The sequence below is a fragment of the Nothoprocta perdicaria genome, unplaced genomic scaffold, assembly GCF_003342845.1.
Source record: "Nothoprocta perdicaria isolate Ctin4 unplaced genomic scaffold, notPer1 scaffold_328, whole genome shotgun sequence".
Taxonomy (NCBI): domain Eukaryota; kingdom Metazoa; phylum Chordata; class Aves; order Tinamiformes; family Tinamidae; genus Nothoprocta; species Nothoprocta perdicaria.
In genome coordinates, this window is record NW_020455564.1 from 63,213 (window position 1) to 77,143 (window position 13,931).

Consider the following 13,931-nt stretch of genomic DNA (forward strand, 5'->3'; position numbering starts at 1 on the left):
AAAGTCCATCAGGAAAGGGACTGGGACCCTTTGATTATTTGGTGAATCTTTTTGATAAATATACTGATAATTTATGCATTTCACCAGGTAAGATAAAAGCTGAATAGCCTCAAACATACACATACACACATATATACATATACACACACTTGTGATATAGATATAGGTATCACCAGTACTTTTGTTTAAAACGTTAGGACCCTGAACACATTTCCCTGATTCTCCTTATTCATCCTTAGCTAAAAGTTCTCTAATATATAACCTTTCGTGTCTCTGATGAACTTAATAAGTTCATTAACATTAAAAAGAACAAATATTTTAGTAGTAACAGTTACACAAGTAACAATAATTTATTCAAAGTTACCTAACAGTGCCAGACGGTAACTATTCTTATAAAGCAGTGYCTTTCTAACTCCTTGCCAGTGATATTTAACGGGATGTCCAAATTTCTTGCCTATGGGAAAAGCGTTTTCCATTTTAACTGCAACAAGTACAAGTGAATATGTTGTAAATAACTAGCAATTTTGAACTTTTAGGTCCCGTTACGCATACAAGTTATCTACTCTAAAAAAGCATCGTATAAACATGCCAAATTATTCAACCCTATGAAAAATGCTTTTCATCTGAATTGTAAGTTAAAACTTTTTCTGACTTCAGAGAAATTGGAACTTGGAAAGATAAAAACTTAAAGCTTGATTTTTCTTTGCCCAGAGCATATGTTATATAAACACCAATCCCTGAAAGGTGCCAAGAATTGTCCTTCTGTTTTTCTAAATGATCATGTGTGCAGTCTAGCTGAAAAGACTCATCGATTATGTCTACATAAACAACAMAAGCCCTTAGAAAAAATATCTAGATCAAAAGCCTGTCAAACACTGAACAGGAAAGAGAAATCCTGCTTTAAACATGGCCTCTTTCAAGTCTGAATTCAATCCCACGAAGTAAAAACAAAGGATTTCATAATGAAAGGTATTTAAAATTACTTTATTTTTAGAACTTAACCAGGGATTCTTTTTTCCTGTATACTAACCTTTGTGTTTCTTATATTGTAATGAATTGTGAAAAAYAGTCCTTGTAGTTTTAAGTAAATACAGAAATTGTTTATTCACAATGGTTGATCACAATTCTCAATTCCAATAACTTCCATTAAAGTATGACAACAACAACTTACTGACATTATGGGTTTCTTCTTTGTCAGTGACCTGGCAATACCCACTATTAGGATGGGAGCATAACATAGCAGATGAATTTGTTTATCTTTTTTCTTACTTTCCCAAAATACAGACATRGAAGCAAGGAAGGAAATCATACAACCTTGCAAAAACAGAACAGATTACTACTCCTTATCCTCTGTAAATACCCTCTGGAATTCATAGTCAAAAGCTGTAAGCAGGGTAAAATACAGAGTCAGATACTTTGAAGACTGTTCAAATTTTCTAAAATAAATCTAACAGATATATGTAAAATGTAAAAGATAATATAATCCTATTTGATTTGCTACTGTTAGTAACTGTTAATGTGCAATGGCATGATTTAGAGTATATTGTTAGCAACTTGTGTCAGGCTAACAAGTGACTCGATTGTCTTCTGTTCACATAATCAAATGTAAAATACTAATTATATACTTCACCATGCCACATGTAACATAGCATGTAATATTCATCTGTCTCAAAGTTCAGGAAACACCATCCTGCTTGCCAGACTTTGGGAACTGACTTTTGTCTTAGGAAACATCAACTAACATTTGATCATTCTAAGCAGTTATTTTGTAATAATTACATATACAAATTGTTAACTGAATTTATTGACCGRTATCGGTCCATAGTATGGATCAGTATATATTAGAATATGTATATTCTATTTTTAAACTGTTCAGTTAGATGCTCATCTTGAATACTACAACTAAGATAAATGTATCTGACTGACCTCTCGAACAACGGGCAGTCAGTCAACAATTTCTGTAAACAAAGGTCTAGACTAAAGAATTACTTAGAATTATGTTGAACAAGTACTAGAAACTGACTTTTCACATAACTTACCTGCCAGGAGACAACAAATCTGTCTTCCATTATGAAATGCAGTAAAAAGAGTGGCAATGTGGCCAGTAAAGTTAAAAAGAAATGGTATACTCAGCAGGCCATTGTCACCCTCATATATCKAGTTCTAAATTCTATTAGAAGAAATTGAATTGGTTGATAGAGTATATATTCAGAGYAGTATTTCAAAAGATGCTCTGATATACCTCTAATACGTCTAGTCAGCTATTAAAGTTAGGCACTCAGAAAAAAAGTAAAAGAAAAAGTGCCTCTCAAGCAATGTCTCTTCTCTGTTAATGTGCTCTCCTTCTAGCACTCAACACGCCAGTTCATCATGGATACTCCTAATACATTTTCTCTTGCAGTATTTTCCACTAATCACATCCAAGTATTTCATATGCATTTGCCTTATATCTGGAAAACCTGYAACTACTTTTGTTACACATACAACATGTTTTTGGAACATTCAAAAGAATTATCGCTTTGGAAAGAAATTAATGAAACAGATCCAGCCTCAATAATTTTTCAAGGAACAAAGGTTGTAAAATTGTTTTCTACTGGAATGTTGAACTTACCAAAAGATCACACACTCAAGCCAATAGCATTTGTCTTTGCTGTCACACAGAAGAGAATGAGTCACCTACAGTACAACAGAGTCATCCTGCAAATCTTTTAAAACTGTGTGGCATCTGATTAAACTAATCCACATCTTTCTATGACACCAAAATAAACATTCCCTTTCTCAAAACGTATAAACATTGATCCTATAACTTTCCTTTGAAATGTCATGAAAAGGTTAAATGACGATTCATTACTTACCTTGACTAATGAATTGCTCCATGCTGTCTTTGAAAGGCTGGAGGTGCTCTTCTAGTGATAGCTGATAAACTTTTGCTGCTTCTGTCTCACATGCTGAAATTGAAGTAACAGATTAGTTTAGAATGACATATCCTGGTATAGTTATGCATACTGTATTTGAATTAGTGCCTTTCCAGTGAGATAGCTAGAAAACAGGCTTCAAATTCAAAATTTCAAGTGTAAACAATAATCTATTCAGAATAATCTACTCAGAAGCTGTTATGTTCCTAGTCAAATGCTTTTGACCAAAATATAGAGAGAAGATGGCCATGGTAACTTTTAGGTTAAATGACCAGTTCTGAAAGTAAACAAAAGAATTCAACTGTTTTAAAAGAGAAAGACAATGTTAAGAGTATGAAAGTTACATGAAGAAAACAATAAACTCAGATTCCAGGCCACGCTGATGCACCTGGACACAGGTAAAGCTACTTGAAACATGAAAACAAAAACAAAAAATAACAACAACAACAAAATCCACCAGAAACTTAAGGTGCAAAATATGCACTAAAGAGCAGGCAGGATCTTAATTTAGTCAGTAAAACATTGATGAGGACTCAATATCTGCTAAAAACACAAATGTGCTGAAGTGTCTTGTATCATTCAAGACTAACGGTGTAAAATGTTTAAAGAACAACTATATAGTAGTTAGCATAGTCTAAACTCCATGATAGACCTTGGGCAGACTAGGTTTAACTGTTCTGGAATCTGGGCAAAGAAGCTTGAGCCTGAAGTAGTCTTGACACAGATTAGTCAAAGACAAGTTGATATGATCATGCTCCCAGCAACTACCCAAACTTGCTCAGTTTGGGGCAACAGAAGACATGACCCTACTCTGGGAGACTACTAAGTTCTGGTCTGTTTTACAGTGCAAATCTCTTCAGGTTGTGATAAACTCCCATTACCTTTCAACACAAATGGATCCTGCTTGACTCTATCTCAAAATTTCCAATAAAATTGTACACATAGAAAAATGCATTATCCTCATTTGCTCTCAAGGATTTGTTTCAGGTAAATGATTATTTCTGCATGTTTAAATGCAGAATATTAGGCATATAAAAAAAGTAGAAATTTAGGTAGAACGTACTATCATAATGATCTCTAAATACGAAGGTAAAAGATGTCTACAATGGCATCATGAGAAATGCAGTCTATTTTTGATCAACTCTTGATATCTTAGCTAATTTTAGAGAGGCATAGATCTTAGAAGGATATACGCCCAAACAAAGATCTTAGCCTACACCCATGTCAATGCCTTACATCTGCCTCTTTTCTGTAAAGAAATGCAGATACACCAACTTTTATATTTATTTTCCYATGGAAATGATGATAACAGGTAATAATATCATAATTAAATGTGTAATCTTTCTTTCTTCATCCGTTCACATATTGGAAACTCTTACATGGTTTGTATGTGCACGTGGGTGAAGAATAAATGGTTATCATGGTTAATATCCTTGTTTCTTCAGATTTTCTTTCCCCCCAYCTGAGGAGAGACTAACATGGCTGGGGCTGAGAAGAGTTCAGTTCCATCTCAAGTACTGATGAGATTTTTTGTTAAAACACTTGTTGAGCTGACGAAAATAAACTTATACATCCATTTTCAGGATAGTCTACAAATCATACAGAGCTAAGAAGTATTGAGCAGCAATCAGAGCAAGTAAATGGGATGCTCCTGGTATATTTTGYCTCTATGCAGCTACTAAACTACCAAGGAACTGAGCCTAAAAAAAACTAACTTGAATAAGCAATTCATGAGAATTACATTTAACACCCATGTCTGCCTGTCCTATAATGCCATTTATATATGTGTACACACACATAAATAAATATCACTACCTTCAGTGACATAGAGGGTAAAGAAGTACAGATGATTATATTTGCTATAATATGTATCTGCAAAATGTTGGATTTCCCAGGGAGCTGGAAGTAGCCTTGTTCTTACGGTGAGTATCAGAATAATTATTGCTTACCTCCTGTATTAAGAATTTACAGAGGGAGCATACGGTTCGAATTCAATTGATCTGAATGAAACTTCAGGCAAATGGTCTTACTTCGACAATCTTAATTCATCCTGTTCCTGGGTTGCAAATGATGCATAATTCATTTAAAAAATAAAAGCAAGCACAGAATATTCCTTTTTGCTTTTTGTACATAAAATGAGGTATCATATGTAAAATTCAACTTTTAAAAGTTGTTGCCATACTGCTATCAGTACTATAATCTGCCAGTTTTGATAAAGCTCATGTTTAATACAGACTAGTTCTTGGATGCTTTCTTCATTACAGAATTAACAGGCTAAACTCCTAAATTTCCCAGTTCTACAGAGCAATGAGTTAATCATGGACTTCCAGCCCAACCTGATGGATATGACACTTCTTTGTGATGTTTTGTTATTTTTCATYGTGTCTAAATCTCTCCCATTTGGACGAGATACTGTTATTACTCCCTGTAACCAGAGGAAGCCAAGTGCTTTTCATATGTGAGGAACACAAAGCACTAGAGAGTTACAAGTATTTCTCTCTAAACGAAGCAAAACACACTATAAAAGGGTATGAGAATATCAAACTAATTGTCTACACTTGATTATTTTTTCCTCAATTCCGTTTTCCAAAACATTTCTCTACATATAAAAGCCCAGCTAAACATTCCAGATATCAAAGGACTAGGTTTGGCAAGGGGGCTCTGATATGAGGAGCTTTCAAAAGTTTTGTCTGAAACAAAATTTCAATGTCTTTTCTGATTTCCATCAAGTTACAGATTCAAAACATCCTCTGCTATCATATCTCTGTTCTCACAGGATCTGTTATTCTTGCACACTGGGAAACACACAAGAAAAAACTTAGACAAAGCAACCCCTGTAAAGTAGCTTAACTTATTTTAAGCAAGTCTTAAATTCTCATTCAGTGAAAGAATTGAAAGGTGTTCAGGACTCCACAGGTGAGAGACATACAGGCACTAATAAAGGCCAAAGACTGTTTAAAACCTTATCTCACAGCCTGACATTGCCAAAACAGAAATCAAGAGAAGTAACTTCTGCATATGGCTTTGTAGGGTGAATGACTCAAGTCTCTGTAGCCCCACTACTCAGTCCACATGCACTGACCTTATATTCTTCAAAGACATCAAGTTCTAAGCAAGGTGTGGGAGGGACAAGTTCTTCTCTCTTTACATCAAAGGCACCAACCCTCTCTATTGTTAGCAACATATCAGCACTACYACAACAGTAGAAATAATCAGCAGTCAAACAGAATCACAGAGTGGTTGAGGTTGGAAGGGACCTCTAGAGATCTTCTAGTCCAACCCCCCTGCTCAAGCAGGGACACCAAAGAGCAYGTGGCACAGGGTGGCGTGCAAGCAGGTTTTGAAGATCTCCAAAAAAGGAGACTCCACAACCTCTGAGTAGCCTATTCCAAAACAGAAACTTTAACACACATATATCCTCCAGAGAAAACAGTCTGGTCTCTAACACTGTGTGCTTCAGAGGACTGTCKTTGATGCTCTTGAGAAACAATACCAATGCATCCCTATGAGGGAAGCTTCCAATGTTGGGCAATCCAAACTCGTAGCTTTTTGACCATATGCATACAAACCTTTTCAATGTTCCTTATCTAGAAATCAATGTAAAACTATTTATTCAAAACCAAAAGTTTTAAAAGAAAAAATACATTCCAGATGTATCTAAAGCCTCAAAAATAGTTTCATATCATTTCATGTGAGCAGATGACCAGCTGCGCCTTAGGCTAAAAGTCATTGTCTTTAGTCAGAATAATAATGGGCAATCCGATTTTTGTTTCAACACCCCAAAAACATACAAGCTTCGTGTCACACCCAAAAGAAACAATAAGAAGGCAAACAGAGCTCTGAGCTATCCTGGGACAGATAATTAACTGAAGACCATTCGGGTGTTCTGGTTAACCACATATGAAACCACATACTTGTCTTATAAAACTTTCAAGGACTTTCAAGACTGTTTAAGATACTTAAAGGCATGACTTGCATTGACAGTTAGTGGACTATGTCTTYAGAGATTTTAAAAGAAGTTTTGAAATTATGTACCTAAATTTTCAGGAGTTCTGAGCATTTGGACCCCTAGAGGGGATGTTCAACTTGACTGCAAAAGAGGCCGTGTATAACCACTGTTTTCACAACTTTCTCAATGCTTTCGGTATTCCCTACAGCTACAACCTTAGACTTTAAAAGAAACTTAGACTTTACCAAAAGGGAACAAAACTGGCCTCATCAAAAGAGGAACTCTGATGAACTCAGCCACAAGTACAGAAAGAGCTCTTAATTTTCTTTTATTTATTTTTTTGGAATTGTAAAGACTTGTACTAAGAATTGCTGAGTCTTCAAGGGCTTCCATAGACAGCTCCTTGTTTGGAGTTTTAAGGACAGTAAAATATGACTCACAGATTGACTGAAAGCCTGGCTTTAGTTTACATCTGGTTTAGCTTTAGGAGTCTGCATACAGCATAGCTGCAGCAATTAACCCTTTCAGTGACTGTTGAGCAAACAGCTGGAGCATACAGCTGATGAGTAGGCAAAAGTAAAGATTTAATTTGGTTAATACAAGAATTGCTCCTGTGAAGTTGAACTGTGAAGGTAGCTGTAGAATTGACCAAACCCCATATTTGACCAAACCCCCGTAAAACTTGAGAAATTTAGCATTTTATCATAAAAAGTACCTTAAGACAGTTAGTTATTGAAGAGAACATGAATTCAAACATTTGAACTCTCCAACTATATGATTTCCCCCTATTTTAATTCTCTTTTCTCTCTCTGATGGATTTAGATACAGCTCCCCGCCCTCTTCTCTTCAAACAAGATCAGAATATAAATGCAGTCACACATTCAAAGAAATATTAGGTTTGTGCAAAACCTCTTCAGACAGGGTTAATTTCATCCACCATCCATGGAGGTGAGGCAGGGAGAAGAGAGAAATCTCACCCCAAAAGTACAGCTTTCTGGGTTGATGCCTCTTCTTAATTTTCAGTGGCAGTTTTAACCAAGGCAAGACGATTTTTTCTTTTTTTCAATCAGAAGTTAAATAGTTAATAGTTACCCAAGTGAATAAGAAAAGGAAAATGACCATCCAACTACTCCTTCTCTATCCACTATACCTAGTTCCATGTCGGCATTACTCTAAATTTTATTYTCAAAAGATTTTACTCCATAATGCCTGGTTTCCACTGCTCCAATTTAAACAGAGGGTATTTAACCTGAGAGTACACACCAGCCCTACAACTAGCATATCCAAGCTGAGGAGATTATTTCAGGTGATAGCAAGAAGCATAGAAAGATTCAGGGAAATAAAGGTGTTTTTCCAAGTCACTGAGAGTTGTTTTCTTTCTTTAAACATACTTTTTAAAATACAAAGTGTTCTGCACATGCCTAACATTTTATGAGCATTTGCAATCAGGTCTATTCCAAATCAGAGATCACTGGGCCATGCAACAGGGCCTAGTATCAACACAGATTTTTCAATGCATTTTAAGTACTCACAGCAGAAAAAAACATTATACAAATAATTATCACAATTATTTCTTGTAATTAGTTGGCAACAAAAGGCCAATAAAGTATTACGACAACATTACGACATACAAACAAGTATTGATTTCTTCTTTATTCTTGATCAATCTATGCTATCCCGGTATCATTCATCTCATACCATTTTCTGCCTACCATTGTTTCTGATTCATTTAGCTGAGGTGAAAGATTTGCACCAAAGACAACTGATGACTACCTGTCCTGGAGAATGTAATGGCATACAAATCCAGTATTTTCCTAAACCACCACTATACTTCTAGTGAGAATCAGACTATTAAAGGGATTAACACATCAATTGATTCTAAACATGCTTTCATGTTACTGTGTAAAGAGTCTATTGAACACTGTTGCACAGGCTTGACAGCTATTTTTAATATTTGTGAAAATCTCTGAGAAATCCAAGTGCTTTATAGATCAATAAAAATCCTACCTATTTTAATTGCAAAATAATCGAAATGAAGTCATCTTTTTAAGTCTAGAACCAATAACAATAAATACACAGCACAAGACCTAATCATTATGAGCCAAGCATCAATCTTGTGACCCTGAATGTCCAGTTTTCTTTACATGGTGAGTTGATTTAAGTCATGTGGCAAGTGCTAAAGTTTCTACTGTGGAATGACATAAGGACAGAAGTCATCACTTGGCATGATTGCATCAAGRAAGGCTGCTGACAGCCAGGAGAGATCAAAAGCAGATCAAGTTGCTTAACAAACTATATGTCACTGAAGTCAAAAAGACTAAACTGAGAATCCTGGAGAGCTGTGAAATCTGGGGGCAACAGATGGAGCCAAACTCACTTGGTTCAGTAATCAAAAGCTTTATCTCTACTTTGGTCTTCTACTTCTTTAAACAACTATTATATAAACTTTACTCACAGTGTGTAAAAAAAGCAAAAGCAAAGCTGAGAAATCTGGAAATTTTGTAAGCAATTTGCAAGTTGGGTTAGTGTATCTTCCATTATAATACTAGGTGAAGTGAGTTTTCTTCTTCAGTTAAAATAAGTAAATAATATTTCTGCCTGATTAGTCTTCAAACTCTCTGAAAGCCTTTTAGACCTAAGTTTTTAATGTGAAATTTTAAGAGACTTTATTTTCTATAATTTACAAGTATAAGACATGCAGTTCCTAAACTTAAAAATGGACAAAAGCCTCTACACTCATAAAGAAAAATAGCACAAAAGTTTTAGTAACAAGTTTTGTTTTTAAGCAAATCAACACAGCTACTCCTTTAACACAAACATGAGTCCAAGCTTAGAGCTGTAAAACACCATCACAAWTATTTTTTACAGAACCTTAAACGTGATTTACATCTGCAAGTCTCTGCCTATGCTACTGACTTATTTAAATAGAAAATATAGTGTTGCTAAAATGAATTGCTACTGTTATGTTTACAAAGCAGATTTTCATAATCTTTCCGTGTTTTTTTTTTTTTTGTTGTTGTTGTTTTAAAGCTTTCTCATAAATTTATGAAAGCAATCCTTTGGATTAGTACCTATATTTGAGAAAAGCAATTATGAAAAGTACTCAGAAATAAGTTATCTTCACAAGCTTTTATTCTTGGGTGAGCACACAACTCCTTTCCCTAATTTTACTAAATATGATTCTACTCTATAAGGTTTCCAGTGCATATGAAGCCATCCAGGGCAAAATCTCATACTAATGAAATTGTAACAAAGAAACATACAATGAAATTGTAACAAAGATAAGTGTAATTTTAAGTTTTTCACTGATAATTCAAAGTAAAAATCAAGGAAATAAACCAAAAGAGTGAAATCCTCTTACGAAATCCTCCATCATATCACTGATGAAAACGGACCCAAGGTTACACTCCACATCCACAATAACGCATCTCTGTGTAAAGCTACAGTACATTTCACAGACATTTATATCAAGGACTTATGGCAATGAATAGTATTTCCCAGAAACACTCAACTTGTTTACTTTCACTAACTTTGTCAAAATTTGCTCAGCAACTTACATGACCATTCTTGCTCAGTTTTTTAATGAGGGAATTCCTCTAGTGAATCATAAATTTCAGAAGCAAATTAGCAAATTAGTGACATTCTTATTGCAGAGGTGAACAATCTTTGAAGTTGCTTCATTCACTCAGTTAAAACTGTATTCCAAATTTGCTTTATTTGTCTTAATGAAAGAATTAAATTTGCACTACACTAGGACAATTTGGCCACTGGAATTAACAGAATTTTGCAACCTTAAGTTATTTTTTAATATAGGTATTTTGAATTTTCCTTTGGAATGTGGTATCAACATAAAGCATTTTACATTATGCAAAGCTCACGATAAAGTAGTAGAATTGCAGATGACTATCAAAAGAATCATTTCATATCTAGGCCTGAACACCTAAGGGGACCACTGCCTTTTTCACAGAGGTCTAGGACTAAAGGGAATAGGGAAAGACACGGTATCTCCAGTTATTGTTCACTTTTAATAACTAAAGAACAGTGTGACAAGCACTGATAATTCACCCTAAAGGCTGGAATTGGAGGTACAGAAATATTTCAACTGCATTCTCATGTCTGAACAATGCATGTAGTTTCTATTTTTGCAGAACTCCTACTTTGATCACTGTGAATTCTGGATTTATTCAATAAAATATTCAACTCTGGGCAAAAAAAAAAAAWTCAACTCTAATCTGAAAAGATTTCAGCTTCTCAACACATAAAAAGATTCCTGRTAAATTTATTGGGGATAATTTTGTAGCAAGTGATCTTGATAAAATTTTATATATTAACTGTAAGTATTTAATACAAATTTTAAAACATCCAAAAAACAAACAAACAAAAATCTGAGAARAAGGGACGATTATGTACTAAGTTTTTTACCATATTTTGTTTTGTTCAGAGAGCCTTCCATTCTAAGTTGCTCAGGGACTAATGATTTACCAAACTATTCCTTGTTCTCTAGAGGTTTCACTTCCAAAGCCAGCAAGACAACAGAAATATTATGATCATGTGATTGTTTGACTTGAATCCTTCTCTGCAATATTTAGTATAATGCTACATACCTGGACATTCTGTCAGAGAGCTGCAAAAGTAAATATCAGTAAAAATAGTGAGGAAGATTTTTCAGCTCTTCCACAAACTGTACCTTTACTTAAAATGAGCTTCCCAGTGTTCTGTCATACATCTATTTAAAGACATTAAATATTAAATAACAACTCTCAAGCATAAGAAATACTGCTRCTTCTCAATATTAGATTTCAAAGTTAGTTATTTCAACTGTCTTTAACCATATGCTAAATACTACGTAAAAGTTGAGGAAAAAATAAAGTATTTGAATCTATCTTTTTTGTTATGAAATGATCTAAGACTTCAGTGATCTAAGACTTCACTGTGTTTCCTACAGTGAAAGACTTGCTGAATTTAATAAAGGTTTTTTTCCTCCTACACTTCTGTTTCGATATGAAAACAAAAGGGAGAGATTGCTTATTTTAAATATACCTTCTCAATTTATCTACAGAAAATAYAGAAGTCTTGATACAACGATCATGAAAAACCAAATCACGGARACAAAATCCTAACAGAGGAGTCAAAATATAGGTAGCTTTTTATATCATCATCTAATCTCTCAAAATGAAAAAGGAGACATATAGTAACATATAGGTAGTATGTAAATYAGATTCAGTACCTCGCAAATCTTTCTTCATTTTGCGAAGCTCCTTTTGAAAATCTTCAAACTTCATTTGAGAAGCCTGGAAGAGATCTTGTGGCTCTGGAAGAGGGAAGCTGCATTGTTCTTTTCCAGCATCCTGACAAAAACATAAACGTTTAAGTGATGCTCATTACATTTTCTATATATTTACAAATAATTAAAAACACAAAGAGTATTTGTGCACAGCATTTGTGCACATTTCCTCATCTTGACCATGTAATCTTTCGTTCTCAAGTCCAAAAGGGAAAAATTAATTCTCACTCACCTCATCAAAATTACGCAAATAGTATGAGACCATGTAAGATAGAAGACTTCCACTGTTGTCCTGTATAGAATAAAATAAAGTTTTTTATGTTATTGAAACCAAACAGACATGTATTTCTTTAAGAAAAAGGAACAAATTCAGAGAGGATAAATCAAGTATAATCCTTGATACATACCGCACCACGTTTAGGGTCAAATACTACATAAAAATACTCTTCCTGAATTGTTTTCTTCAGTAGAAAATCATTTAGACATCAAAGAGCAGGAGAAGATTCTGCTATTTTGAATATGCAAGTCAATTCTGAATTTTACTGATTCTGAAACGAATCTTTATATTTCAATTTTCTCCAGGAAACACAGAAGAGACTCAGTTTTGGGTTGATCTATGCAACTTTTCTTGGCAAATCTCAAAATTTCTTTTACTTTCACAGAATGAATAAGGAACAATTAACTTGAACACAGAAATCTATTTTACTAAATAAGGCCCATTAACTTTTTCTTTATTTCATCACTGTTTTTTTACTTATGTAATGAAACTTCAAAAATATTCATTTCAAAGACCATTTTAGACAGAATTATGCTTTCAGATGAAAAAGTATTTTATATGAGCTTTTCTAGCTGATCACTGACTAATAAACGGAAGAACAATATTGGAATTACAATGTTAAAGGGCACAATATTTCCAGGAAATTACATCTTAAAATCATTAAACCAAACATAGTGTGCATAAACGTCCTACTGAGCCAAGTTTGAAAACTGGTGATCTATCTAGTCTCAACCATGAGGGTCWGCTGAAGTAAGCTGCACTGAAGATACCATACTAGGTCTTCATTCACAACATCACTTCCTTGGCTTACTAAAGAAATAAGCATGCCAGCATGAAGATCCTCCACCCCTTTAAAAGCAAACAGCTGACAAGGTCTCTCATCTCAGGGTAAACAACAGTCTCCTCATGTCTCTCATGTCTGCAGCTAGAGCATGTGTAACATTTAGTGAGCAAGCATGCAGGAACAGACTTTTCTGCCATTTTGAGTACAACATATCTTGATAATGAGTCACTACATGGATGTAGCAGCCAATACAAATTCTTAAGGTTATTGCTATAACCTCATATTGCTCTAACCTCCTACCCCTGTCCACATKTAGGTGACTCTTTCTATCATAGCCACAGAAACACACAGAGTATTGTTTTCCTGTAAACAAACGCAAAGATTTGAACACAAACCCAATCTGAATAAAAAAATCAAAAAAGTGTCAGTAAKAGGCATTTCAGTTCAACACTGTGCAAAACTAGTTATCATCCTCCTCACCCAGATAAAAACACCAGAGAAACCCTCACTCAACAGCTACTTGTGATCATTCTATAGCCAGACAGTTCCATGCTYCCATTTGAAAATATATACTCTATGATCACTACATATGTAAATAATGAATTTTGGTTTATCCAAATGCTATTCAATCGTTTTGGAGACTGGCTATTTTTCTGGGTCCAGAGGGACCTGGACAGGCTGGTGAGTTGGGCAGAGAGGAACCTCATGAGGTTCAATAAGGA

At 34.6% G+C, this 13,931-nt stretch overlaps 1 protein-coding gene across 1 annotated transcript in view; it reads right to left on the minus strand.

Moving 5' to 3' along the window:
• FMN2 (formin 2) overlaps nt 1-13,931 on the minus strand; it is a 156,865-nt gene that overhangs the window by 44,477 nt on the left and 98,457 nt on the right. Inside the window, exons 13-15 of the mRNA XM_026043284.1 lie at nt 12,381-12,440; nt 12,092-12,212; nt 2,856-2,948 (exon numbers count right to left, since the gene is read on the minus strand). Of these exons, the coding sequence (XP_025899069.1) occupies nt 2,856-2,948; nt 12,092-12,212; nt 12,381-12,440 (274 nt within the window). The remainder of the gene's footprint in view (nt 1-2,855; nt 2,949-12,091; nt 12,213-12,380; nt 12,441-13,931) is intronic.